This window comes from Herpailurus yagouaroundi, unplaced genomic scaffold (assembly GCF_014898765.1).
Source record: "Herpailurus yagouaroundi ecotype Mexico unplaced genomic scaffold, PumYag 205, whole genome shotgun sequence".
NCBI classification, from domain to species: Eukaryota; Metazoa; Chordata; class Mammalia; order Carnivora; family Felidae; genus Herpailurus; species Herpailurus yagouaroundi.
In genome coordinates this window covers 12,702,775-12,727,631 of record NW_024412436.1, presented here as the reverse complement: position 1 = coordinate 12,727,631, position 24,857 = coordinate 12,702,775, and the positions used below count along the sequence as shown (strand labels likewise).

Below are 24,857 nucleotides of genomic sequence, written 5' to 3'. Positions count from 1 at the left end.
TTTTCAAATCAACCACTGATGCTGTTCCCACTGCCCCCCATTCTTTAAGCAACTGTTCTCACCAAGGCTAACGGTCTGAGGCAAGTTCATTTTCTGTGAGCACGTCTCTCTGCGGCCACACACCTGATTTAATTAACCTGACGCTGGTAAGTGGCTTTCCTGCCTGCCTGACAAATGAGCCATCAGGAACTCCCTATGGTTGCTGCATCCTTTTCATGTTTCATTTCTGTGCCGAAATTCTGCGGTGAAAAGGTATTGTTTTATATTTGGTGACCTTCCTGACGGCTGCCTTCCTGTGGGCTAGGAATGCCGCGATCCGAGCTCAGAGCTCCCTGTGCAACATGGACACCCGCATTCTAGCAGGACAGCGGTGGTGTGGAGCCCGGTCACACTGGGCTGCCGTTTGGGTCGTTAACAATCTCATCTGCACTCCGCTTGCCTGAAAAGCACAGTACATAAAGTTTGCACGTGCATTCTTCCTGACAGGAATCATAAAGTGTCACGGTACAGCGATACGTATTGTGTTAGAAATGCTATCAAGTTAGGGCACCCGGGGGGCTCGGTTGGTTAAGCGTCCGACTTCGGCTCAGGTCATGATCTCACGGTTCGTGGGTTCGAGCCCCGCATCGGGCTCTGTGCTGACAGCTCGGAGCCTGGAGCCTGCTTCAGATTCTGTGTCTCCCTCTCTCTCTGCCCCTCCCCTGCTTCCGCTGTCTCCCTCACTCTTTCAAAAATAAACAGACGTTAAAAAAGAAGAAAGGCTATCAAGTTATAACCGTCACTGTGATTTGAAGGCTGCCAAGCAGCTGTGCAAAGCGTCGCGACTCACGTGTACATACGTGTCACCGTGTGTCACCGTGCCGGCTGTCGCAAGAGGCCAACTCCTCTGCCCTTGTAGTGCAAAAGCAGCCACTGACAACATACAGATCGGCAGGCATGGCCGCGTTCCAACAGAATTTTATGGACACTGAATTGTGAACTTTATGGAACATTCACGGGTCACAAAATATTCTTCTTTTGACTTTGTTTCAAGTATTTAAAAATGTAAAAACAATTCTTAGCTTGCAGGCTGTACAGAAGTAAGTAGGGGGCCAAATTTGAGCCGCAGGCCGTAGTTCGCTGAAAATTGATCCACAAGAGGAAGAACCCCAAGATGGGTAGTGCTACCGGCCCTCAGGAGCACCTGACTGACAGGTCTAACCCACTAAATGGATCACATGACAATTCAAAGCCAGTATGTGCAAATTAAACTAACCACCCTCCCCCTCCTCTACTTTCTCCTTCCCAAATATGCTTCCCAACTCGATTCGTCAACTACTAAGCACTGAATCCCACAAGTCAGGCCCTGGAACACGAGGAATCGTTCACACTGTCCCTTTTAAAGCCCCTCTTGAAATCAGACTGAAGTCCCAGCTCCCCAGCTGGCTCTCCACTCGAAGCCCCACTGTACACCCTCTCCCCTTCCCTACTGTGATCACCTTGGCTTCCTCCCTTCCTCAGAGGCCCCTCGTCCCCTCTTACCACAAACTTTCCACGGCCCTAAAACCACAGTGTTCACGCCTGGCTCCGTGAGAGACGCCTGAGCGATGGTGGGGGAAGGCAGGAGGAAGGAGCCAAGAGACCGATCGAGGCAGTCCCATTTCTGTCGTCCAGGCTCTCAGACACAGTGCCATTTTTAAAAATACACGAGACTTGCAGACCAAAATACCCCATGATTTGAGAAACGTGGCTGACTTCTTATCCGTGACACGTCAGGTGCCACGTGCTGGGACTCTCTCATCTGCCCACGCCCCTACTCTCCCCTCCATCGAGCCGCTCCACCCTGCACATTTGTGTTCACCACGCCCTCCCTGCCTCTTCCCCCTTCTTGGTTTAGCTCATTGACATTCGTCTCTGAAGGCTCCTCACTGACTTCACGCCTGGGAATGAATGTTCTACTTTCTTCATCTGGAATGAATGTTATACTTTCTCAGCTAAGTCTGAGGATATTACTTACTTGGCTTTGGACTGATCACCCGGAACAGTAAGAAAAGAGATCCTTTGTCTCTTACTACTGAATCTCCGGGATCTAGAGGGCAGTGCCTAGCACAGGGCACACGTCCCATAAATGTCCATCACGAGAACAAGACTTTGTACTAATTTTTAGACCCTGGGCCCCAGTGTTGTGTGTGGCACTCGGCAGGGACTCGACACGTGTGCTAAAAAAAAACAAACAAACCGTGAGACAAAAACTGGGGCCAGGAAACGAAGAGCCTGGAACGGCAGGCCCAGGGGTCGTACGTGGGGGCGTGCGGCCACCATCATCTCGTTCAGTCTTCACTCAGCTTCCCGTTTTCCTCCGCGCTCATTCCCGATCTCTTCTGCCACGTGGCTCAGGATGTGCATATAAAAGCAGATGAGCCCGGATGTGAAATGCGGCATCGCTTAAAGTGGCATGTGGCCACTTTGCAAAATGTGTAAAATTCCAAGTAGTAAAAGAATACCACAGATCAAATATATTGGGAGAATCGTGAAAAGAGAAAATCCTGAGCACTTTTTCTAGAATTTAAATGTCTGGATTTAGTATCGACTTGCCTATTACAGAGCATAAAAGATTCCAGTGGAAAGGTACCAAATTACCCGGGGGGGGGCGGGAGGGAGGACAATTTACATGCTGTGAAATTCAGTGGTATTCTAAATAATAACTACATTTAAATAACGCTTGAAAGAAACTAATGCTAAATTCTGCTGATAAAAATTAAGACTATTGAAACATATAAAAGTGGTTCTTACTAAGTTATTGTCATCCTGGAAAGCATAATGCAGGGTTGTAATCCATTTATTATCTCCATTCACTAACACGTCCCTTTCTTCACGAAAACATGCTGTCTGAAAAGGAAAAACAAACACTTTTTTAATCAGAGGACACGTCACGTAAAACTAGGCAATATATTATACAAACAATTGCTTAAGATGTTTGTTATGCTTTCCGTCCTGGAAAAGGAGTACATCCAATGTTCCAGGACTTTTCTACAGGTCAAGCACCCTCAGGAAGTGAGCGGCAGGAATTATACCTTGAAAACATTCTCTCTTGAAAACTCCTGCTGTAGTTCCAAACAACCAGAAAAGTGCACAGATTCATTTCACAACCACGGCCCATTTAGGTAATATAAACGGTAACATTTTGCCATCTTTACTTCTGTTCTTTTTAATTTTAAGGACATGAAATATAAGTAAGTGGTAATCTTCCTCCTTTCACCCTGCCCCACCCTCCTCCCTTGATAAAATGACTCATCCATAGTATATGTTATATTCTCCCCATCATATGCTTGGATCACACGTGTACGTGTCCAAAATCAACAGAATTGCTTTGCATTTGAAAATTTCCCATGAATGTTATCACTTGATCTTTCCTTCTGCAACTCAATTACTTCTTGTTCCATGATGGCTATTTTCCTTTCAACGGCTGTGACATTCCGTCGTTTGAATCTTCCGGAATTTATTCACGCAAACCCCCAACCAGGAAAACAGCTACCTCCGATTTTGTTATTACGATGTTGCAATGAACATATTTGTGCTAGTGTGCAAGAATCTCTCTAGGGTATACACTTAGAGGTTGAAATGCTACCCAGAAGCATTTTCAACTTTACCAGACGGAGCCAATTTTCTCTGCTACGTCTGTGCTGATTACTACCCTCTCCCCGGTGTAGAAATCTCCCCTATTCCCCACATCCTCAACTGCATTTGACATTAAAAGGCTTTGAAATGTGTCAATACAATGGGTGTAAATCCATATGTCACCGCTCTTTTCATTAACGTATTCCTAATTACCCATACAGATAAACAGCTTTACGTACGCTTACTGGATAACCGAACTTTCTCTTTGTTCATTCCCCTTTGTCCATTTCCTGTAACGGACTGTTTTTTCCTTTTTGATTTATAAAAGTTTTAGCTTATTGTGAGACTGTATTTCCAGTATTATAAAGGTAGAACCTCAGAAATGTGGTTTTATATGGTTTTTATGTGGTTTTATATGATACATTATAATTCTATAATGTTTGTCTATTTTTGAGAGAGAGAACACGAGTGGGGAGTGGCAGAGAGAGAGAGAGGGAGACACAGAATCCGAAGCAGGCTCCAAGCTCCGAGCTGTCAGCACAGAGCCTGACGTGGGGCGTGAACCCACAAACCGTGGATCATGACCTGGGCTAAAGTCGGACGTTTAACCGACTGAGCCACCCAGGTGCCCCGATAATCTATCATCTTTAGTTTTAATTTTAAAAAAACACCACACCGGAAAGTTCAAAAAGAACCGAAGGCTGAAAGTAAAATCTCAATCTGCTGAGTCACACCCTTTCAGTGTCACGCGCCTAGAACTCTGTGCGGTGTCTTCTTAGAAAATCTGTGTCCCTCTGTGTGAACACACGTGTGCACGTGAACACATGCAACATTCACGTGGTACCTCGCCTCCCCTACCTTTTCTTTTCTTTACGCAAATCAGGCCACAGTGCTCTGCAAGTTATTGTTTTTTCAAGTAACGATACACCCAAACAGTTTTCCAAACCAGTACGCAGGCACCTCCTTCCTGGCTGCATACTCCACGCACACTGAAAAACCATCACGGTATTCTACCTAGAGGAGGTGCTTACTTACTGATTTCCCAAAAGATAAATTCAGCCACGACACACAAAACAATTAACATTACCTAATCGAGTACCCTAATTCTTTCCATGTATTTCCATAAAATTCTATTTGCTCAAACAAAACTTCCAAAGCCATGCGTGAAATAGCACCAGAGAAAATTTTAAAAATCATTAAACCAGGGGCGCCTGGGTGGCGCAGTCGGTTAAGCATCCGACTTCAGCCAGGTCACGATCTCGCGGTCCGTGAGTTCGAGCCCCGCGTCGGGCTCTGGGCTGATGGCTCAGAGCCTGGAGCCTGTTTCCGATTCTGTGTCTCCCTCTCTCTCTCTGCCCCTCCCCCGTTCATGCTCTGTCTCTCTCTGTCCCAAAAATAAATAAACGTTGAAAAAAAAAAAAATCATTAAACCAAATACATGGGCAGTTTTACCTGCCGTTTCGATTACTAAGGTCCACACGATGCTCTGGTTCACTTTAGAGGGAAAACAGAACCATCCGACACACTCACTGCTACGTTCTGTTTCAGAATTTGCGTGACTACAATTACAGTCTGAGAGAGAGAGAGAGGTAAGGACTGTCGGAGCCCAGAAGACTCCTTTCTCCTGACCATCTTGTTAGGACAGCTTTCTGGAATCTCAAAGACATTCCAGCTAACTTCTAAAACACGTTTGATAGGCGACTCCAAAGCAAATCAAGCTCCAAAGACTATTTGTCAACAGATGAAACTTCAGTATATTCTAATCTATTCTGAACTGTTCCATGAAAAAACAGTTTTTAAAAATATAAAATAAACTACGACCCAGAACTTCAAACACATACAAGAGAAGAGAGTAAAACCACCTCTTCCCCACAATATACTCATCAACCAATGTCAGCAACTATGTCATTGTTCCATCCATACCCTTTTACCCCCTCACCCTTGTCACCACCCTCCCTCCATGGAAATGCATGTGTGTGCACATGTACACACACACACACACACACACACACACACAGAGCGTTTTTTGAAGCAAACCTCAGATACCATATGATTTTATCCGTAAGTATTTAGATATTAAACTAGTCCTGTTAATGCCTCAGATACTGAGTTTAGATGTAGAACACAGTCTCCTTTTTTGCCCCAGTAGGTCACATTGTCCTCAGTTGTCACAACTGGGGTGGGGGTGGTTAGGACAATCGCACGGGAAGAGGCCGGGGATGCTGCTACGCATCCTACAATGCACAGGACAGCTTATGCCCCAAGGAATTATCCAGTCCCAATGTCGCAGTCACTGCGGAGAAGCCCTGTTCTCAACCCATATTAGCCAAACCACGATGCATGCGTTACCTCAGGCTTCGTGAAGTTCTAACAAGGACTCCACGTGCATAAATAGGTGGGGATCCGCTACCGAGGAGTTTAATCTGAGGAGTGGATAAATTTTAGTCTGCACAACATGAAAATCCCGCCATGTAAAAACGATCCTTGAATCCCTTCACAACCTCAGTACACAAACTAAAGCACCACAGAAGCCAACAGCAGCGTGGCGGACCATGAGCATCTGATCCCGTCTCGTTCTTATTTACGCCGCACGTGCTTCTGAGGTGTGGTGAGTCGCTCTGATGCGCTGTCTTCTCACATTCTGAATCTTCTCTCTGCCAGCCGCACGTAGTCAGATGTGCTGAAATGACTGAATGTGTTGATAATTTGATTCCACCTTACTGAGAATTCACACTTTGATTAAACTCGCTATTCCAAGGTATACGTATAAAGATTTTGACTACAGCACAGTTCAAGAGAGTAAAAAGATAGTAAAATGTGGACATAATCTAAATGGCCATCAATGTTTGTTTTTTTTTTTTTAATGTTTTTATTTATTTTTGAGAAGAGAGAGACAGAGCATGAGCAGGGGAGGGGAGAGAGAAAAAGGGAGACACAGAATCGGAAGCAGGCTCCGGGCTCCGAGCTGTCAGCACAGAGCCCGACACGGGGCTCGAAATCACAAACCATGAGGTCATGACCTAAGCCAAAGTTGGACGCCCAACCAAGTGAGCCACCCAGGTGCCCCGGCCATCAATGTTTAAAAAAAAAACAATCAAACTACTAAAAAATATATCCATTTAGTATAATGAGACGATTTAACAGGCTGAGATAAATGTATAAATATGGAAATAGAAAAATCCAACATATGTATTATTAAATGATAAAAGCAATGTGAAAAATCAGTCTTTTAGTATGAGTCCATTATAATAAAACTTTCCATTAAGGACAAATATGAAACTCTTAATAATGGTTTACTTTGAATAGAAAGATTAGACACTGGAAGAAGGAAAGGGACCTTTCATATTTTTACTTCTTACTTTTTTTACTTCTTTACTTTTTACTTCTTTACTTTTCTGTCATGCTTACTTTTTTTTAATGTAGGTGGCAGATCAGGAAATAAGGCAGATCAAATCCAATGGCCTCAATTCATGAATATCACTATTACTGGCACCAGTCGTTATGAAAATAATAAAGGAATAACAACAGTAACAAAAATAATAAGGCAAGTGGCATAAACCGGTACCATCACCGTTCAACCAAGATACATTATTCCTCTGTGACACAGAGATCATTATCATCTTCTGTAATCAGCAAGACAACAAAACCCTGGAAAGGACTAACTCCAATGGAGAGCATTTCTGTCAACTATTTCACACCTTCCAGTGAAATGAGTGAGGACACCTCCTATAAAGCACTGAATAACTGTGAAGAGAAGGTAACATTTACAGAACATATTGGAAGAAGTTCAGGGACTGTTGACAAAGTCTGAGGATGATGAATGAGCAGAGACAACAGTCTCTGAACATAAGACATTAGCAATTATTCAGCTGTCCAGAAAGATAGAGGGTGTCCTACGACCTTCAAATAATGCATGTCCCACTAATTACGTATTTGTTATGCACCTTAAATGGAAATAAATACAGCCAGTAGGTTGGAGGTAAATCTTTGAAAACTTATTTTGTTTCACTTCATTTCATTTCATTTCAGAGACAGCGAGCAGGCATGCAAGCAGGGACAGAGGCAGAGGGAGAGAGAAAATTTTAAGCAGGCTCCATGCTTGGCACGTAGCCCGATGTGGGGCTCGATCCCACGACCCTGGAATCATGCGTGACCTGAGCCAAAATCAAGAGTCGGACACTCAACTACTGAGCCACCCAGGCACCCCTGAAAAACTGGTCTGAAACATCAACAATGCACAGGTTAAGAATCAAGACACGTTGCTGCTCAACTGTAAATTATCAAGCATCATGAGTGGCCCAGTTTCCCAAAGCTGGAGAGGTCATGGTCAGAGTAGCGTTTTTTTTTTTTTTTTAACATTTGTTTAAAAAAGGACTTGATAATTCAAGCACAGAAATACAATTCCACTCTAGTTCAAAATGAATCTCTCTTTAAAAATTTCAGTGTAGGGGTGCCTGGGTGTCTCAGTCAGTTAAGCATCTGACTTTTGGCTCAGGTCATGATCTCACGGTTCATGAGTTCAAGCCCCAAGTCAGGCTCTGTGCAGACAGCTCGGAGCCTGGAGTCTGCTTTGGATTCTGTGTCTCCCTTGCTCTCTGCCCCTTCCCTGCTCATGTTCTGTCTCTGTCCCTCAAAAATAAATAAATGTTTAAAAAAAATTTAATAAAAAAATTTTTTTTTAATTTCAATGTAGAATTTCTTTAATGCAAGTTTCAAATAGTTCCTTTAGAATACTGAATCTGCCTTGTATCCTTGAAGTAAAACCCACCCATCATTGGTATATGCACAAATCTTTTTATATATTGCTGAATTCTATTTGCTGACATTTTGCTAAGGACATTTTTATCTATGTTCATGAGGCATTTTGGTCTTTAATTTCTTTGTATGGTCCCTGTCTGGCTTTCCTATCCGAGTAATACTGACTTCCCAGAGTAAGTGCTGTTCCTCAGGCCCCACGGTCCACCTCCTTCTCTCTGCCTTCCAGTGTCTTCTTGTACTTGTTTTATATATAATGTCCAAGGCCTTGAAGACTGTACTTAAGGGGAGGGATAGGAAGAAATACATTTATTCCATCTTGCCCCGGGAAGAAAATACACTAACATTTCTTAATTCAACAAAATTATATTTACTTCCCAATTATTCCTTGTTTTATCTTCCATTTGGGCCACTTCTTCCAGTCAAAGGTGGATCAAAGGCAACCCAGTGACCTTCCTCCCCGGCACACCAACTTCAAAGAAAAGAGTGCAGACCTTAACTCCGTTTTTCACAACTCCAACGCCAAACCACTAAACTGACTATAAATGATTTCCTCGAAACAATTAGAACACGCTTATTTACTATTTCTTACTAGTAAGACCTGTAGCGCCAGCCGCTGCCAATGCCGCCAGCATCTCTGGCTGCAGAAACTCTACTGTCCGGAGGCCACGTACTTCAGGGGATGGCCCGTAGTTGGTGACCGAATACGGCAGGTACGAAAAGGCCAGCCCTCTGGCCTCACGTGGGGCTCCGTGGGACCGCTTCTGCTCCACAGACAGCCTGACTTCTCCCCGAAAACATTTCACCCCCTTTCCCTCCCGTCGGTCCCCATCTCAGAAGAATGCCCTAATTCAGTCTCCGTGTTCACCACCTGGAAAGTCCAACCAGCGACAGTAAGGCAACTCGGTGTTAGGGAGATTCGAAAGTAAAGACCGAAGTTACTGAATGTAACGGACACTGGCGCATACGCCAGAAAGAGACACAAGCGTCGCCAAATGCTTTTCTCAGCGGTTACTGTCCCGGGGAGAGGGGCTGCGTGGAGTGGGGCGTGGTCAAAGAAGACTTCAGCTCCATCTGTAATGCGTTAGTGTTTGTTTTACAAATAACGTATCTGTATTTTGCTTCTGTAGTTTGCGTGTGTGTTCCCCCCCCCATCCCAGGACACACATAGAAAATAAGACTGAAAGCAACAACTTCCCCGGAACGTTAGTGATTAATTCCAGGTGGTAGAATATAAGTGACTGTTAGCAGCTTCTCCGTGTTTTTTTTTTTTTTAATTTATTTATTTATTTATTTATTTTTCCAACGTTTGTTTATTTTTGGGACAGAGAGAGACAGAGCATGAACGGGGGAGGGGCAGAGAGAGAGGGAGACACAGAATCGGAAACAGGCTCCAGGCTCTGAGCCATCAGCCCAGAGCCCGACGCGGGGCTTGAACTCACGGACCGCGAGATCGTGACCTGGCTGAAGTCGGACGCTTAACCGACTGCGCCACCCAGGCGCCCCTTCTCCGTGTTTTGTTACATTTCTCAAACTTCCCAAAGGAAACAACTGACAAAGTATTTCACTACTGTCCCATCTACCACCAAGGGAACCTTTTTTGCTTTTCTCCGTATGCTTGGTACCTTCCAGGTTGCTTCAAGTACTGGTCGGTAAAGATTCCTTTTCTTTTCTTTTTTTTTTTTTTTTTTATTTGTTTTTGAGAGCAAGACAGAGCATGAGAGGGGGAGGGGCAGAGAGAGAGGGAGACACAGAATCAGAAGCAGGCTCCAGGCTCTGAGCTGTCAGCACAGAGCCCGACGTGGGGCTCAAACCCACAGACCATGAGATCATGACCTGAGCGGAAGTCGGACGCTTAACCGACTGAGCCGCCCAGGCACCCCTGGTAGGTGAAGATTTCTAAGCGCTGTTTCTCGTTAGAGAACTCTAACCTCCAGAACTAATATTCAGCCTGCTCGGCAGTATGATCCTCCTACAGGTTCAAATACTGAAATACGTGCACACCAGTAAGTTCTGCTTCCCTGAGGCCCCCCACCCAGCCCCCCACCCAGGATCGAACACGGCAGGACACCTCCAGAACCCCACCCCAAATTTATGTGTAACGTCAGTTCTGACCATACTGTACCAGCAATGAGACATTTGTAACCTCACTCCGGCCGATCTCTCCTTCGTGTCTAGGACCAACACAGAAACACCAGCAGCTGCTGCAAGAGCAGATTTTACTACCGTCCTCTAATCACGTAAAAACACAAATTTAACTGTGTAATCGGTAGTAACGGGAAGTCTCAGAGGGCACACTCAAAGCTCGGGCTGACCTCTGCTTTGAGCAGAACACAGATAGATACAGAATATAAACAAGTTACATCAAGCTGGAAATCAATCATTATTTCTTCCCATAAAAGTTTTAAACAGGTTTCCAAACACCCTTTTCACATGAATATTTAAGCGCCACATTACAGGGTTTCCATTTGGCTTTCAGAGATATGAAATTACACGAATTATAACTTTTATCATCACTATATCACAACTGTAAATTGCTGAATTTGTTATCTTAAAAATAATGTTACTACAGATACAATGTTACTGAATGATTTAAAGATCTATGGGTCTCTGTAATTTTATAGGTCTCTAAAATCATTTCTAAAACATTATTTAAACATTCCAATAATGAGAATCTTACCTCAGCTCTTTTCAGCATTTCCCATTTATTCAATATTTTCATGGCAAATACCTTATCTGCATTTTTTAGTTTCACTACAGCAACCTAGAAAAGGAAAGACAACTTTTAAAATATGACAAATACAACTTTTTTCAGTTACCCATTTTCCTTTTTCCTCTCTGTAAAAAAGTAAATACCAAAATTATCAATGACTTCCATGCAGTTCGTAATCTAAGATCCTAAATCAAACGTACTGTCAGTTGAAAAAGTTACATTAGTCAACATGTGCCAAACAAATGTTATTTTTTAACACCATATCAACTAATTGTTTACTGTATCCTCCTTTTCCAGTTTTCTGCTCTAGAATTTAAACTCAGCATCTACTATCACTAGGAAATTGACCAAAATGTACAACATTGGAATGACTAGAGCTTGTTAAATACCGCATGCCAGATTCCAACATGATGCTGCACGGAATCCTGTTGCCAACACAAGTCTGTTTTGTGGGAATCAATTAATATAAAGTAAACTGCAAATGAGATTATTTTTCACACCACATACTCTTACCCCCGCCCCCGTCTGTCCGTCTGTCTGTCTGTCTGTCTGTCTCTCTCTCTCTCTCTCTCTCTCACACACACACACACACACACACACACACCCCTAAAGATCAATTAAGGCTAACAGCTCTACAAATTGTAGACTTCACACGTTCCTTTCCAACCATAAAAGGAACAAACATTTTTGTATTTTTTTGTATTTTAGTTACGGACCAAAAAGCTGTCAAATAAAAATAAATAAGCCTCAACAAACTGATTACCTTTCTGTTTCTGCCTCTCTGCTTCCCTTTGACTAGATAATTTCAAAGGGCCCTTCCAGCTCCCTGGGGGTGCACTAGGGCTCAGCCTGAACTACAGAAGTGGAGACCTAGGTGGCTTCCAGTCACTGGGGGCGGGAAAGGGGAAGATAAACGCTACCCTGATAGGCAGAAGCAGAAAACAAACTATACGCAGCACCTCTTCCAACTAGTTCAAAGGGATGTTTCCAAGGATAGTGAATAGGTTTAAACTCAAGTGTCAAAATTTTAAAATCTCAACAGCAAATGTACATATTGGGAGCACTTCATAAATCTGTATTTGGATTAGATTGCAATAAAAGTAACATGACCATAGAACCAAAATCACTGTATGATGCCATTACACAATGCAAACTAGAACGTTTCTTGGTAATTGTCGTAAATGGTTACGATATCTTGTGATTAGAGTTTTTCATCCGTTAAAATGGTAGGAAAGAAGAGGAATATCTCAATTTCAAGTGCAAGCACTTTAGTCTTTAGTCATTTCTGGTCATATCTGCGGAAATGACGGGTCAGCGAAACTGTTCTCCCAATGGGTTCATGCTTAAAGAAAGGGGGCTGTCCATGGCCCAGCAACAATCTAAACGTCCACTGCCAGATGAACAGATGAAGAAAATGTGGCACACACATACAATGGGATATTATTCAACCACAAAAAAGACGGAAATCCTGCTTCTATGACAACTCGGATGAACCATGAACCTGGAGGGCATTATGCTAAGTGAACTAAGCCAGACACAGAAAAACAAATACCGTGTGATCTCATTTATATGTGGAATCTAAGAAAAGTCAAACTCATGAAAACAGAGAAGAGAAGGAAGGTTGCCAGGTGCTGGGGGTGGGGAGGTGTTGGTCCAAGGGTACAAAGTTCCAGTTGTAAGATGAATACGTTCTGGGCACGTGACGTACAGCATGGTGACTACAGTTAACAGTATTGTGCTACACACTTGAAAATTGTTAAAAGATCTTAAATGTTCTCACAGCAAGACAACAAAAGGTAATTATGGGAGGAGATATTAACCATCCTGTGGTAATCAGTTTGCAATATATACAAGTATTGAATCATTACTTAGTACACCTGAAACGTACACAATGTTGTATGTCAATAACATCTCAATAAAGATGGGGGGGGCGGATAAAGGACACTATAAATAAAGAGCAAGGAGAAACTTGAAATATTGTTTCACCCAAACCTCTGAAAGGCTGGAAACAAGTTTAGCTGCTCGGTAGATTCAAACTATGTGCTGGGAGTGCAGACAGACGGGAGCGCTGAGTTCGACACGCTTCCGTTCAGGAGACAGGGAAGGGACCCCGCCTATCACTCAAGCTGTCCTTATTCTGATCAGGGAAAGAAAGACTTAAGATTCCCCCTCCTCAGATTGCCTAGCTCCGTGCGTCTCACCAGGTCTGTGTTTGAGCACAGAAGTTTCTGGTGATCACTGGGAAGAGAAATCGCTGTAGTATCCGAGCATGTTCTAAATGCCAGCTACTCCCCTAAGAGTCTGATGCCGGTCCACAAGCCCCTACCTGCAGTTCTAAAGCCAAAAGACTTTCACAAGCCATCCGGCAGCAGGTTCTGACATCAGGCTGATTATAGGTTTTGGGGTTTTGGTTCTTTGATCTCATTCAGTATAAAGACAAGCATGCTCCACTGGAGAAACACGAAAGCCCCTGCTTTTGAGGTGCTGGTCCAAACCCCAACCGGCTCCCAGGTGAAACAGAGCAGAAGCACTGAATTATTGTCCTCAAATCCAAAAAACACTGGACCCAACACCGCCTGTGGGTCACAGAGCTGTGCGGGGAATTAGCATTCACTGACCACCACCAGGCGCTGGAGCTAGCGTCTCGGGTGGCTGCTCAGGGCGGCCGTGACGCACTCTGCGGGCAGACCACTGGGCTGGAGGCCTGGCTCTGTCATTAGCTGTGTAACTCTGGGCGCATAACCTTCCAGAACTTCACTTTCCTCATCCGCGTAACAGCTAATGCACTAACGTACAACGTACGAAAGGTACTCACCTTTTAGAACTGCGGTAAAGATGAAACTAACACAAGCGCAAACTGCTTTCAACTCAGTGTTCAACAAGCGCCAGCCGTTATCCTGTGAGGCACCGCACCAAGCACAGCACGGCCCAATGCCTTCACCGTCGTCTGCTCGACCCCAGTTACACATCCCAACTTATTTACGTTAACTATGAAATAAGAAACTCCAGCCTCTTCAGCTACTGATAATTTTGTATCTGTGGTGGCACACAGAAATAGAGCTAGAAATAGCCTCAACTGAAAATATAAACAGGGGCGCCTGGGTGGCTCCGTCGGTTAAGCATCTGACTTCAGTTCAGGTCATGATCTCGCGGTCGGTGGGTTCGAGCCCCGCGTCGGGCTCTGTGCTGACGGCTCAGAGCCTGGAGCCTGCTTCGGATTCTGTGTCTCCCGCTCTCTGCCCCTCCCCCCGCTCATGCTCTGTCTCTCAAAAATGAATAAACGATTAAAAAAATTTTTTCTAAATAACTAAAAACTATATTTTATGGTATGGCCTAGAAGATGATAAATTTAACACAGAACGTGTAGTTTTTAAAAACACCAAAGATGTCTCTTCAAAGGCTTCATATTTAAAGCACTCCACTGTTAGAAAAGCTGGAAACACTACAGAAAAAATCACCAAGTGACAAATATACATAAATGAATGAGCTCTTAAACACAGCTTAAGTCTCTGCACTCACAGCCGCAACACGCAACACGGGATTTCTCTCTCTATACTAAACACAATTTCAATATGCCAAGCACCAGTTTCCCTGCGGGGCTCAGATCTAGTCTACACTCAGTAAATCCAGGGTTCACCACACCTCCTCCGGCCCATTCCGTTCAACCTGCCGTCACATCTTGCCCGGACGGTCCTACCCGGCCTCTCCGCTTCTGCCCTTGACCCCCACGGTGTCTTCCCAGCCCAGCAGTCAGAGTGATCCTGCGTCAACGTGGCTCAGATCAGGACACTCCTCTGCTCCAAGACCCCCAACGGTTTCCCATCTCCCTCCAAGTAACCGTCAACCTGCCATAACTCCTCAGGCCAGCACATTCTCGTCTTCCCACCTCCCACATCTCACACGCCCTCCCTGGTTCACTCTGCTCCACACATTCTGGTCGCCTGGCCCAGTCCCAACCCAGGGCATCTGACCTCATTCCCTAGGTCTCAGGCAGTCTCTCCCATAAAGTGACATGGGCTGCTCCCTCAAACTGAATTGACAAGCGTCCCTTCCTGAACGGTCGCTGCCCTGTCACTCTTTCTAGACCATCTCTTGCTTCCCTTTACCCTTCACTCTTATTTGACAAACTGCATATTCTTCTGTATTTTACCACTTGCCTTCCTCACTAGAATGCAAGTTCTATGATGGCAGAGATCACTCTTTCTCCTCTGTTCACTGGCATATGCCCAGTGCTTGGGAATCAACAGGTACCTGGTTAAGTACCGGATGGATAAACGATGAGTATTTGTCATCTGAGTGGGAACTTGTACGAGGAAAGTTACCGGGCATCAATATTAGTGGCTTCAAGCACACTGCTAAACTGCCACTAACATGCCAACCAAAACAGGGCACTGCGGTCAGAGAGGCAATGGTGTCACTGAGATCGCTTGTGTGGGAGGCCACTCCAGCCCCTGCTGCTCTCGGGGCAAAACGCAGGGCCTCCCAAGTCTTGACTTCACAGCCTGCCCTTCATCTCCTGCCTGTGGCTACTGTTCACTATTTACTGCCTCGTGGCTCCGTCTCCTTATCACCTCCAATGTACAGCATCCATCATCATTCATCATTAATAATGATGACAAAATAATAAAACCACTCTTATTTAGGGCAAGCGTCCTCTGTGCCTGACACTGGGCCGTGCACATTTCAGGTACGCCCTCAGGGCCTACACCGCTGGACTGCAGGGTCCGACCGTGCTCGCTGCCTGATCACAAAGGCAGTGCTCTCTAGACTACAGGTACTGAGCCATTCCACGGCCCTGAAGACGTCCTCCCACGCCCCACGCCCATAACCCTGATGCCTACCGACTTGTTAATGGTGATCGTTGTTAATATGTGTGGAAGACACTGTATTTGTTTCTTATACTGTTCTGTTAGTGACCAGTTGGTGTTCAAAATATTTACTGGAAAAAAAACCCCAAAACTAAGTCTCTTTGACAGGCAACCTAGGGTTTCCTAACAGCTAGAGGTATGCTCTCCACGGAGACACAATTCATATACACGGTAGCCATAGTCGGAATATTTAAAAATTGGTACGGCATGGGCATAACCAATCAGAACGGACCCAGGCTCTAACGAGGCGGTATGCCCACGCCGCCGTGCCCCTGCAGACCCCAGACCAGCCCTGTATACGCAGAGGCTGTCGACAGGGAATCATGCGGTAGACTTCCAACCTCCCTCACTCTCCCTTGAATCCCCGAGAGCCGGGCCACAAGGATTTTTAAGGAAGGAGGAGTAGCTCAGTCCTTTCGGCCCTGGGACTAGGTGTGCAGACACGCGAGGGCCTAGTGACAGTCAGAAGAGGAAGCGAGCTAATTAAAAGCTGTTGACACCTGAAGCAGGGGTAGCAGGCCAAAGCAGCAAGCTTTCACAAGCCTTGAAGCTGCCGGAGCAAGGCTGGAGCAGGCAGAAGCGGTGAGCCACCAGGAAACTGGGACGGGCAACACCCAGGGCGTAAGTTAAAGGTTTTCCTGAAAGCAGAAACGAAAACCCAGCGTTAAGTCAAGCAGTGACTGACGGACAACGGCGGAGTCGTAGACAGAAGGCTCGGAAGTGGCAGGGCGGCTGACGTTCGAGTCTCTCTTGCCCCTGGACTGTTTCCCGCGATGTATGCATTTCTTGAAGGCGTTACAGAACTTAGGCTTTTGTTCTCAGAGTTTCATTTTTTTAAGGAGAAGCGTAATTGATAGAAACGCCGCTCCCATCGGAGATCCCGCCGGTGAGCCGGAGGCCTGGACAGACCTGTGTACAAGTTCCCGATGGAAGACAAGACACCGTGGAGGAAACGGCTCTCTCTTTAGGGTCCTTTCACCCTGGATCAGCTGATAGATACGGGCCGTGTGGGGCCAGCAGAGCTCTTCTAATCAGGCATGAGTAACTCTGCAGTAAGAGCTCATAACCAGCCAATACTACTGTTCTATGCAAAATTCACGGTCTTCAAAGAGAGTCCATTACCTGCAGTCTGTTGCTTTTATCTTACATATTTTAACTGATATTCACAGGGGCAAGAATACAGCAAACAAGAAGGGAAAAGCCAAAGGCCCCCTCTCACACGGACCCTCAGTCTCATCAGTGGTGCACTGAGCACCGTGGGCTGACTCCGGAGGTCTCCACGGCACCAGGGGTGGCCGCCCAGGCACGAGTAGCTCCTGGTCCCCTGACCGCCCAAGCGGTCCTGCACTCCGCCAGACCTGCAGAGCAAATACGGCCGTCCTTAGCGATCTGCCTCACTCCATCCAGGGGGTACGTGTCAGTCAGTCTCTAGTGCCGTCCCTTTTGCAGCCATTTTTCAGGGGAAAAACCTACTATTAAAGTTTTTTTATGATTGCTTTCTGTTTTCCCATAGCTCAACCTCAACTGGGCCCTGAAACAAACCTGCAGCCCCACTGTCACTTCTCTGCCCTTTCCCAACCTTCTCCAGGACCCCGGGGCTGCCCCCCACCGCCCAGCCCACCCGGGCCGTGACCTACCCTTCGCCCCACAGTTCGCGACCTGGTGGCCTGCCTCACAGAGCACAGATCCTTCACATCCCCTCACGCCGTCTTTACACGTGTGTGCATTTCCACGAATCCTGACTCCTCTTCCTTTCGCCCAGGGCAGAACCCTCTCGAGGCTGACGGTACCATCTGCGGTCTTGGTCCCAGGCCCTCTCCTCCTTCTTAACCTTGTTCCAGTAAAGACTTCCTTCTGGACTTCCAGCCCCCTTTCTTCTGCTTCCTGAGTATCAATTGATAAACTTCTCCAAGACCTTCTCCCATCCCAAACCAAGAAAATGAAATGAAAAATTATCGCCAAACTACCCTCCCCTCAAGGACCTGGCGGCACATCCCTTTTCCAGGAGACACCATGTCCCCACAAAGCACATTTTTAAAGAGGAGTATGTGCTTGCTTCTTCACTTGCTCACTGTTTACTTGCTTCTCAGCCTCTTTCAATCACTAATTTCAATCTAGTTTCTGTTTCACCCCACTGGAGCAAAATTATTCTCTCAAAGATCAATAATGATCTTCTACTTTGCAAATAAAAAACATTGTTCTCGGGGCGCCTGGGTGGCGCAGTCGGGTAAGTGTCCGACTTCAGCCAGGTCACGATCTCGCGGTCCGTGAGTTCGAGCCCCGCGTCAGGCTCTGGGCTGATGGCTCGGAGCCTGGAGCCTGTTTCCGATTCTGTGTCTCCCTCTCTCTCTGCCCCTCCCCCGTTCATGCTCTGTCTATCTCTGTCCCAAAAATAAATAAACGTTGAAAAAAAAATTTAAAAAAAACAAAACAAAACATTGTTCTCAATTCTCATCCATTTCAACCTTTCTTCATCACTGTCGGCCATCGGTACACTCTCCTACTTTTTCTTTTACTCAGTCAATGTTCCCCCAGGATCCCTACTCCACCTTTTTAAATCCCCTCCCCTTCCTGATTTGGGTATCTATTCCAAATGCCCCAGCTGACACCTGTATGCTCATGTCTCTTAAATCCTGATCTAATATCTACAGCCGTATTTCTATATGCCTACTCGTCATCTCTAAATGTCCAACAAATATCTGAAATTTAACAAGTCAAAAACCTGTATACCAAGCTCATTTACTAAGGTGCACACCGCCCCCCCCCCCCCCACAATCACCCATGGCTTCCACCTGTAACTGGTCTCTGCCATCCAAGTGACTTCCTTCCAATCTGTCTCTCCCACCCAACTTTCTCTCCCATTACCACTGGCCTGGCTCACACCCCTCCGCCTCATTATTTCATCTAGAAAATCATAAATCAGATCCTTTTTGACCACCTGACTATATGCCAGACATTATGTTTACTGCTGAGAATAGAGCTCTTGCCTTCACAGTTCAATGTGGGAGACATACCTAACCAGACAATCACAGCACAACCTGGAAAAGGTAAAAACAAGGTCCTACATAAAAGCCCAGAAGACGGATGCCTGACCCAGAAGGTGAAGAGTGGGGAAGGGAGGCAATATGTGACTATATATGTTAAAGTTTGTTGGAAGAGGTGACAGACACCTGAGTCTTACACAAGGCACCCCAGAAAAAGGGGACCGAGGGGGCCTGATTGAAGAGAGGGGCTTTTGTGACGCGGGTACAGATGAGCAAGGCACAAAGCCAGAAATAATCTGTGTGGGGGACAGAGGTGAGACGTTTGAGGTTAAGAAGCCCTTTTCTTTCCTAGGAAAGACTTTCCTCCTAGCAGGGAGGAGCAAGAAACGAGGCTGAGGGGTCCAAATAAGGGAAGAGCTCGCATGCTGTGTTGCTGAGCTAGAGCCTCAAAATATGAATGACAGAGAACGATTCTTCAGAGCTGGCTTTGGCTTGATCACGTTCACAGCTCAATGGAGAATGGTTCTGAGGCAGGGAGGGAAACAAGGTTAAGCGGTGGCTGAGGTGAAAGACACTGAGGACCCAACTGGGGGAAGAGAGGAAGAAATTCACGGAAGACTGAGGGCATAAAAGTTGGTGATTAATTAGATGTGGGACCAGAGAGTGAGAAATCCAGATCTCCGTCTCTCTGGTCTCTCCTCTCTCCAATCGTTCCTCCACACTACCACCAGGAGCATCCTTTTTACTGTTCTGACTCTCACTACTCTGCTTACTACCCTTTGATACTCTCCCATTCCTATAGAGTAGCGCTCCTTAGCACGCACACCCACTCACGTTCAAGGGACCGTCCAATCCTCAGCCGGCACCACCACCAACTCTGTATCCCAGTCTCAAAACCCCTACCTGCTCCCTGAATTAAAAGAAACGAACTTCAACAAAATGAAAGAAAAAAAAAAAAAACTTTTAACCCTAACAGAATTTACAAAACCAAAGTATAAAAAAATAGAAAGCCACAGATAACATCATTTCATAGAGAAAACTACTCTGAAATCATATAACTTTGCCCATACCCTTTCAACCAGCAAGATCCTGTTCTAGAAATTTATTCTAGAACAAATTACTGAGAAAAACCATTTGAAATGCAGTGAAGTACTATGTGCAAATACACTTTAGAGAGTATAATTCATAATACGGGAAAAACAGCACCGCCTAAATAGTCATCCGTTCATTTCACAAATACGTATCGAGTGCCCATGATGTACCAGACAGTGTAGTAAGTGCTGTAGTACTGAAGTGAACTGACCGGGAAAAAATCCGGACACTCGCAGAACACACATTCTAGCCTGACGATATTAAGTAACTTACAGAACAACACCCACATAATGGACTTTCTATGGAGCCATTAGAAATGAGGTTTGCAAAGAAGTGTTTCAACATACGGGGAGAAGACTTACGATATTTGGTAAGAAGAGCCAGTGAGATATTAAGGTTGACAAAACCATCCCAATTTTACTACCCATGAACAGAAATAACATTAGAAAGAAATGCCTGAAAATTTTAGAAGTAGATCTCAATGCCACACGCCTTTCCCTCTTGCTGATTAGACAGTGACCGCAACCAAGGGCATGGAATGTATTTAGACGGCAGTACATGTTTAGTAAGTATTATTTTCACTAGTCAAAACAGAGAAGCATGAAAGAAGCAAGAACTTCATTTTCCTGCTTTTAATCTAATTAGGAAAATTATCATCTTCAAAAGAACTGTGCTAAGTACTTAGGATAATGAATAAAGTTCAACCTCTGCCCTCACCTGTGGCCAGCCAGAGAAGACAAACATGAGGCACAGGAAGAAGAAAGTTCAGCACCCGACTTCAGCTCAAGTCATGATCTCGTGGTTTGTGAGTTCAAGCCCCGCGTCGGACTCTGTGCAGACGGCTCAGAGGCTGGAGCTGGTTTCGGATTCTGTGTCTCCCTCTCTCTCTGCCCCTCCCCCACTCGTACTCTGTCTGTCTCTTGAAAATAAATAAATGTTTAAAAAAAGGAAATGTGGGGGCGCCTGGGTGGCTCAGTTGGTTGAGCGTCCGACTTCGGCTCAGGTCATGATCTCACGGTCCGTGAGTTCGAGCCCTGCGTCGGGCTCTGTGCTGACAGCTCAGAGCCTGGAGCCTGCTTCAGATTCTGTGTCTCCCTCTCTCTCTGACCCTACCCCGTTCATTCCGTCTCTCTCTGTCTCAAAAATAAATAAACTTTAAAAAAAAAAAAAAAGGAAATGTGTTCTGTTCGACAGGGAGGACCTCTGTTTTCTCTGAAAACACAATACCCATTTAAGTTAGCCTTGAATATAATGCATTAGGCATTTCAAAGCATCTGGAGAAAAGTGTACCACAAGAGACGAGTGCATCGGCAATCACTCTGCTCCACTTCCTTTTCCTGTAAAATTTATCCTGCTACCTTTTTCTTCCGAGGGCTCGAGTAAGAGTGAATGGAAATGGAATGCTTTCTACCCCAAAAGCAAGAAAGGCTCTATCGCCTCTCTTAGAGGTGAGAGGCAAGTGTTGAAAGACAAAAGTGAGTTAATTCCCCTCCACTTGTGTCCAAATCACAACTCAGGTGGATTACGACTCAAGACTTGTTCTCTAGCAATCGGCCAGAAGGCCCGTATCTCATCACTCTGTTCCACTAGCAAATGAGTTTGTAAGGTGCACTCAGTTCAACCACCTGGACACACAAACTTTGAGTCTATTTTAGGATCCAGAGTGGGCAATCAAGGCTTATACTTGGGGGAAGGCAGCTGGAAGTCCCTAGTTTGGCTCCAAGTTCACATCTTTTTTTTTTTTTTTTTAACGTTTATTTATTTTTGAGACAGAGAGAGACAGTGAGCAGGGAAGGGGCAGAGAGAGAGGGAGAGAGAGAATCCCAAGCAGGCTCCATGCTGTCAGCACACAGCCCGATGCAGGGCTGGAACTCATGAACCACGAGATCACGACCTGAGCCGAAATCTAGAGTCACGTCGCTTAAATGACTGAGCCATCCAGGTGCCCCTGAATGCGTGTTTTCTAAAGCAGGCACACATTCTACATTCCCACCAGCAACGTACAAGAGTTCCAATCTTTCCACCTCTTCACCAACACTTGTTACGGTCTTTCATTACACCCATGTTGGTGGGCCAGAAGTGATATCTCATTGTGGTTTTGACTCGTGTTTCCCAAATGACCGATGATGTCGGGCATCTTTTCACGCACTTACTGGTCATTCATTTATCTTCTTTGGAAAAATGTCTACTGGAATCATCTGTCAATTTTTAGTTAGGTTATTTACATTTTTACTGTTGAGTTGTAAATGTTCTTTATATGTTCCTGGATACTAGACCTGCATGAGATTTTCTCCCATTCTGTGGACTCTTTTCGCGTTCCCAATAGTGTTTTTTAGAAGCACAGAAGTCTTTACTTTTGATGAAATCTAACTTATCCATTTTTTCTTTGGTGCTTGTGGTCTTGGTGTATACTTAGGAAACCAGTGCCCAACCCAAGGTCACAAAAATTTATACATATGTTTCCTTCTAAGAGTTACAGAGTTTTAGCTCTTACGTCTAAGTCTCTGCTCTATTTTGAGTTAATTTTATACATGGTGTAAGGCAGGGTCCAACTTCATTCTTCTGCTTGTGGATCTCCAGTTGCTCCTGCACCATTTGTTGAAAAGACTATTTTTTTTATACCCTTGAATGTTCTTGGTACCCTTGTCAAAAATCAACTGACCAGGGGCACCTGGTTGGCTCAGTCTATAGAGTGTGTGACCTGTGATCTTGAAGTCATGAGTTCGAGCCCCATGTTGGGGGTAGAGATAACTTAATAAAGGAAAGAACAGGACAAGACAGGAAAGGAAGAAATCAACTGCCATAGATGTATAGGTTTATTTCTGGACTTGGAATTGTATCCCATTGATCCATATGCGATCCTTAACCAGGAACACACTGCCTTGATTACTAGTACTAAAATCAGGAAGTGTGAGTCTTCCCACTTTGTTCCTTTCCAAAATCGTATTGATTATACCGGGCCCCATGCATTTCTACATAAATTTAAAATCAGCCCGTCAATTCCTTTTTTTTTTTTTTTTTTTATGGTTTATTTTTGAGAGAGCGTGTGACGGGGGGAGGGACAGAGAGAGAGGGGGACAGAGGATCCAAACAGGCTCCAAGCTGGCAGCAGCGAGCCTCATATGGGGCTCAAACTCACAAACCATGAGATCATGACCTGAGCCGAAGTCAGATGCTCAACCAACTCAGCCACCCAGGCGTCCCATGAAAGCAATCTGTCAATTTCGACCCAAAAAGGTAGCCTGGGTTTTGACAGGGATTACACCAGTTTGGGGAGAAATGCCATCTCAACGGTATGAAGTCTTCCAACCTGTGAGTACAGGATCTTTGATTGGCCCAGGTCTTCTTTGATTGCTCTCAACATTTTCTAGTTTTGCTTTCGTTCAACAGTAAATATTTTTGCTGGGTACAGAATCACGGGTTGACAGGTTTGCTTCTTTGAGCAGTTTTAACATTTCCCATTACCTCCCACTCCCATCACTCCCCTTGTGAGCTGTCAAACTGCTTTTCAGAACTCGCATGTCCTTTTTCCACTAGCTGTTATAAAACCTTCTCTTCATCTGTGGTTTTCAGAAGTTTTGCTATTATATGCCTGGGTGTGTTACGTGCTGAGAAGTATTTATCCCGTCATGGAGTCACAGGAACTCTTGAATCTATGTGTAGATCTCTGTTCTGAGTTATACCTTTGAAAAGCCCTCACAGATTATCTCTTCAGATAGTGTTTCTGTCCCATTTTTTCTCTCTCATCTCCTTCTGGAACTATAAATACATACATGTTAATTTTTTCACTGTGTCTAACAGGAATCCTAATTTATGCTTTAATTTTCTGTCCATTTTTTCTCTCCGTACTTCAGCCCAGATATTTTCCACTGACCTAGTTTCCAGTCCACTAATCCTCTCTTCAGTTTTCTGTGGTTGCTACGAAACCTATCTCGTTTTAATTTAAACCGCTGTTATGTTTTCTTTCTACCCTAGGGTCAGATCACCGTAACGCCATCTGGGATTGATTACAACCGAGTTTCCGTCTTAGGAGGGCTGGCCTATTTCCGTGTGTCCTTTCATCTAAGGGGCGTAGCCCTTCAGGGGCCCCAATTAAATACCTAGAAAATTAGCAGAGTCCTCCTCTTTACTGAGACCTAATCTCCAACTTCTGTTTGCCCTACCTGTGAGGTTTCTGGAAGTTTTCTTCAGCTTCTCTGCCTCCAGACAACTGCCTCCAATGGGCAGGTAGAGCTAAATGCTGGGGATTCATATGTCCACAGACCTACTTCTCGGACTCATCATGCCCCTGAGGCCTTACTGATTTTACAGCTCTACACGTGCAGATACATGTATATTTTAAGCAAATTTTCCAGTTGTTTTCAGCAGCAGAGTGCTGTGATAAAAGCAAGTGTGTCAGAATCAGAAGTTCCACAGATAGATAGATAGATAATGTACATATATGTATATATATCTATATATATTATAGGTTATTATATATCTATATTATATATATATTATGGATTATTATCTATCTATATAAATAGATAGATATCAGATAGTTCCATATAGATATGGATAGAGATAGAGATAGATGTCAAATTTCTCAAAATATTCTACGGGATTGCGACTGGAATTTCGTAGAATTTATAGAGCGATCTACAGAGAACCGTCATATTTAGAAATACGTTACACCCTGTCTGAACATGGTCTGTTTTTCAGGTCTTTTCATCATATACTGTAAACTGTTCTCCATGTAAATCTTGACCATTGTTAAATCCTAGACACTTGTTTTTATCTTGTGAATGGTATCTTGTATCATTATCTCATCTCTTCTAGAGGATTTTTCTTTTTTTTTTTTTTTTTTTT

General features: G+C 44.7%; 1 protein-coding gene across 9 annotated transcripts in view; it reads right to left on the bottom strand.

Moving 5' to 3' along the window:
- Positions 1-24,857, bottom strand: part of CDC42BPA (CDC42 binding protein kinase alpha) — a 247,697-nt gene that overhangs the window by 205,060 nt on the left and 17,780 nt on the right. For all 9 annotated transcript variants that reach the window (XM_040451888.1, XM_040451895.1, XM_040451889.1 and 6 more), the window contains exons 2-3: positions 11,033-11,116; positions 2,773-2,868 (exon numbers count right to left, since the gene is read on the bottom strand). In XM_040451888.1, the coding sequence (XP_040307822.1) occupies positions 2,773-2,868; positions 11,033-11,116 (180 nt within the window). The remainder of the gene's footprint in view (positions 1-2,772; positions 2,869-11,032; positions 11,117-24,857) is intronic.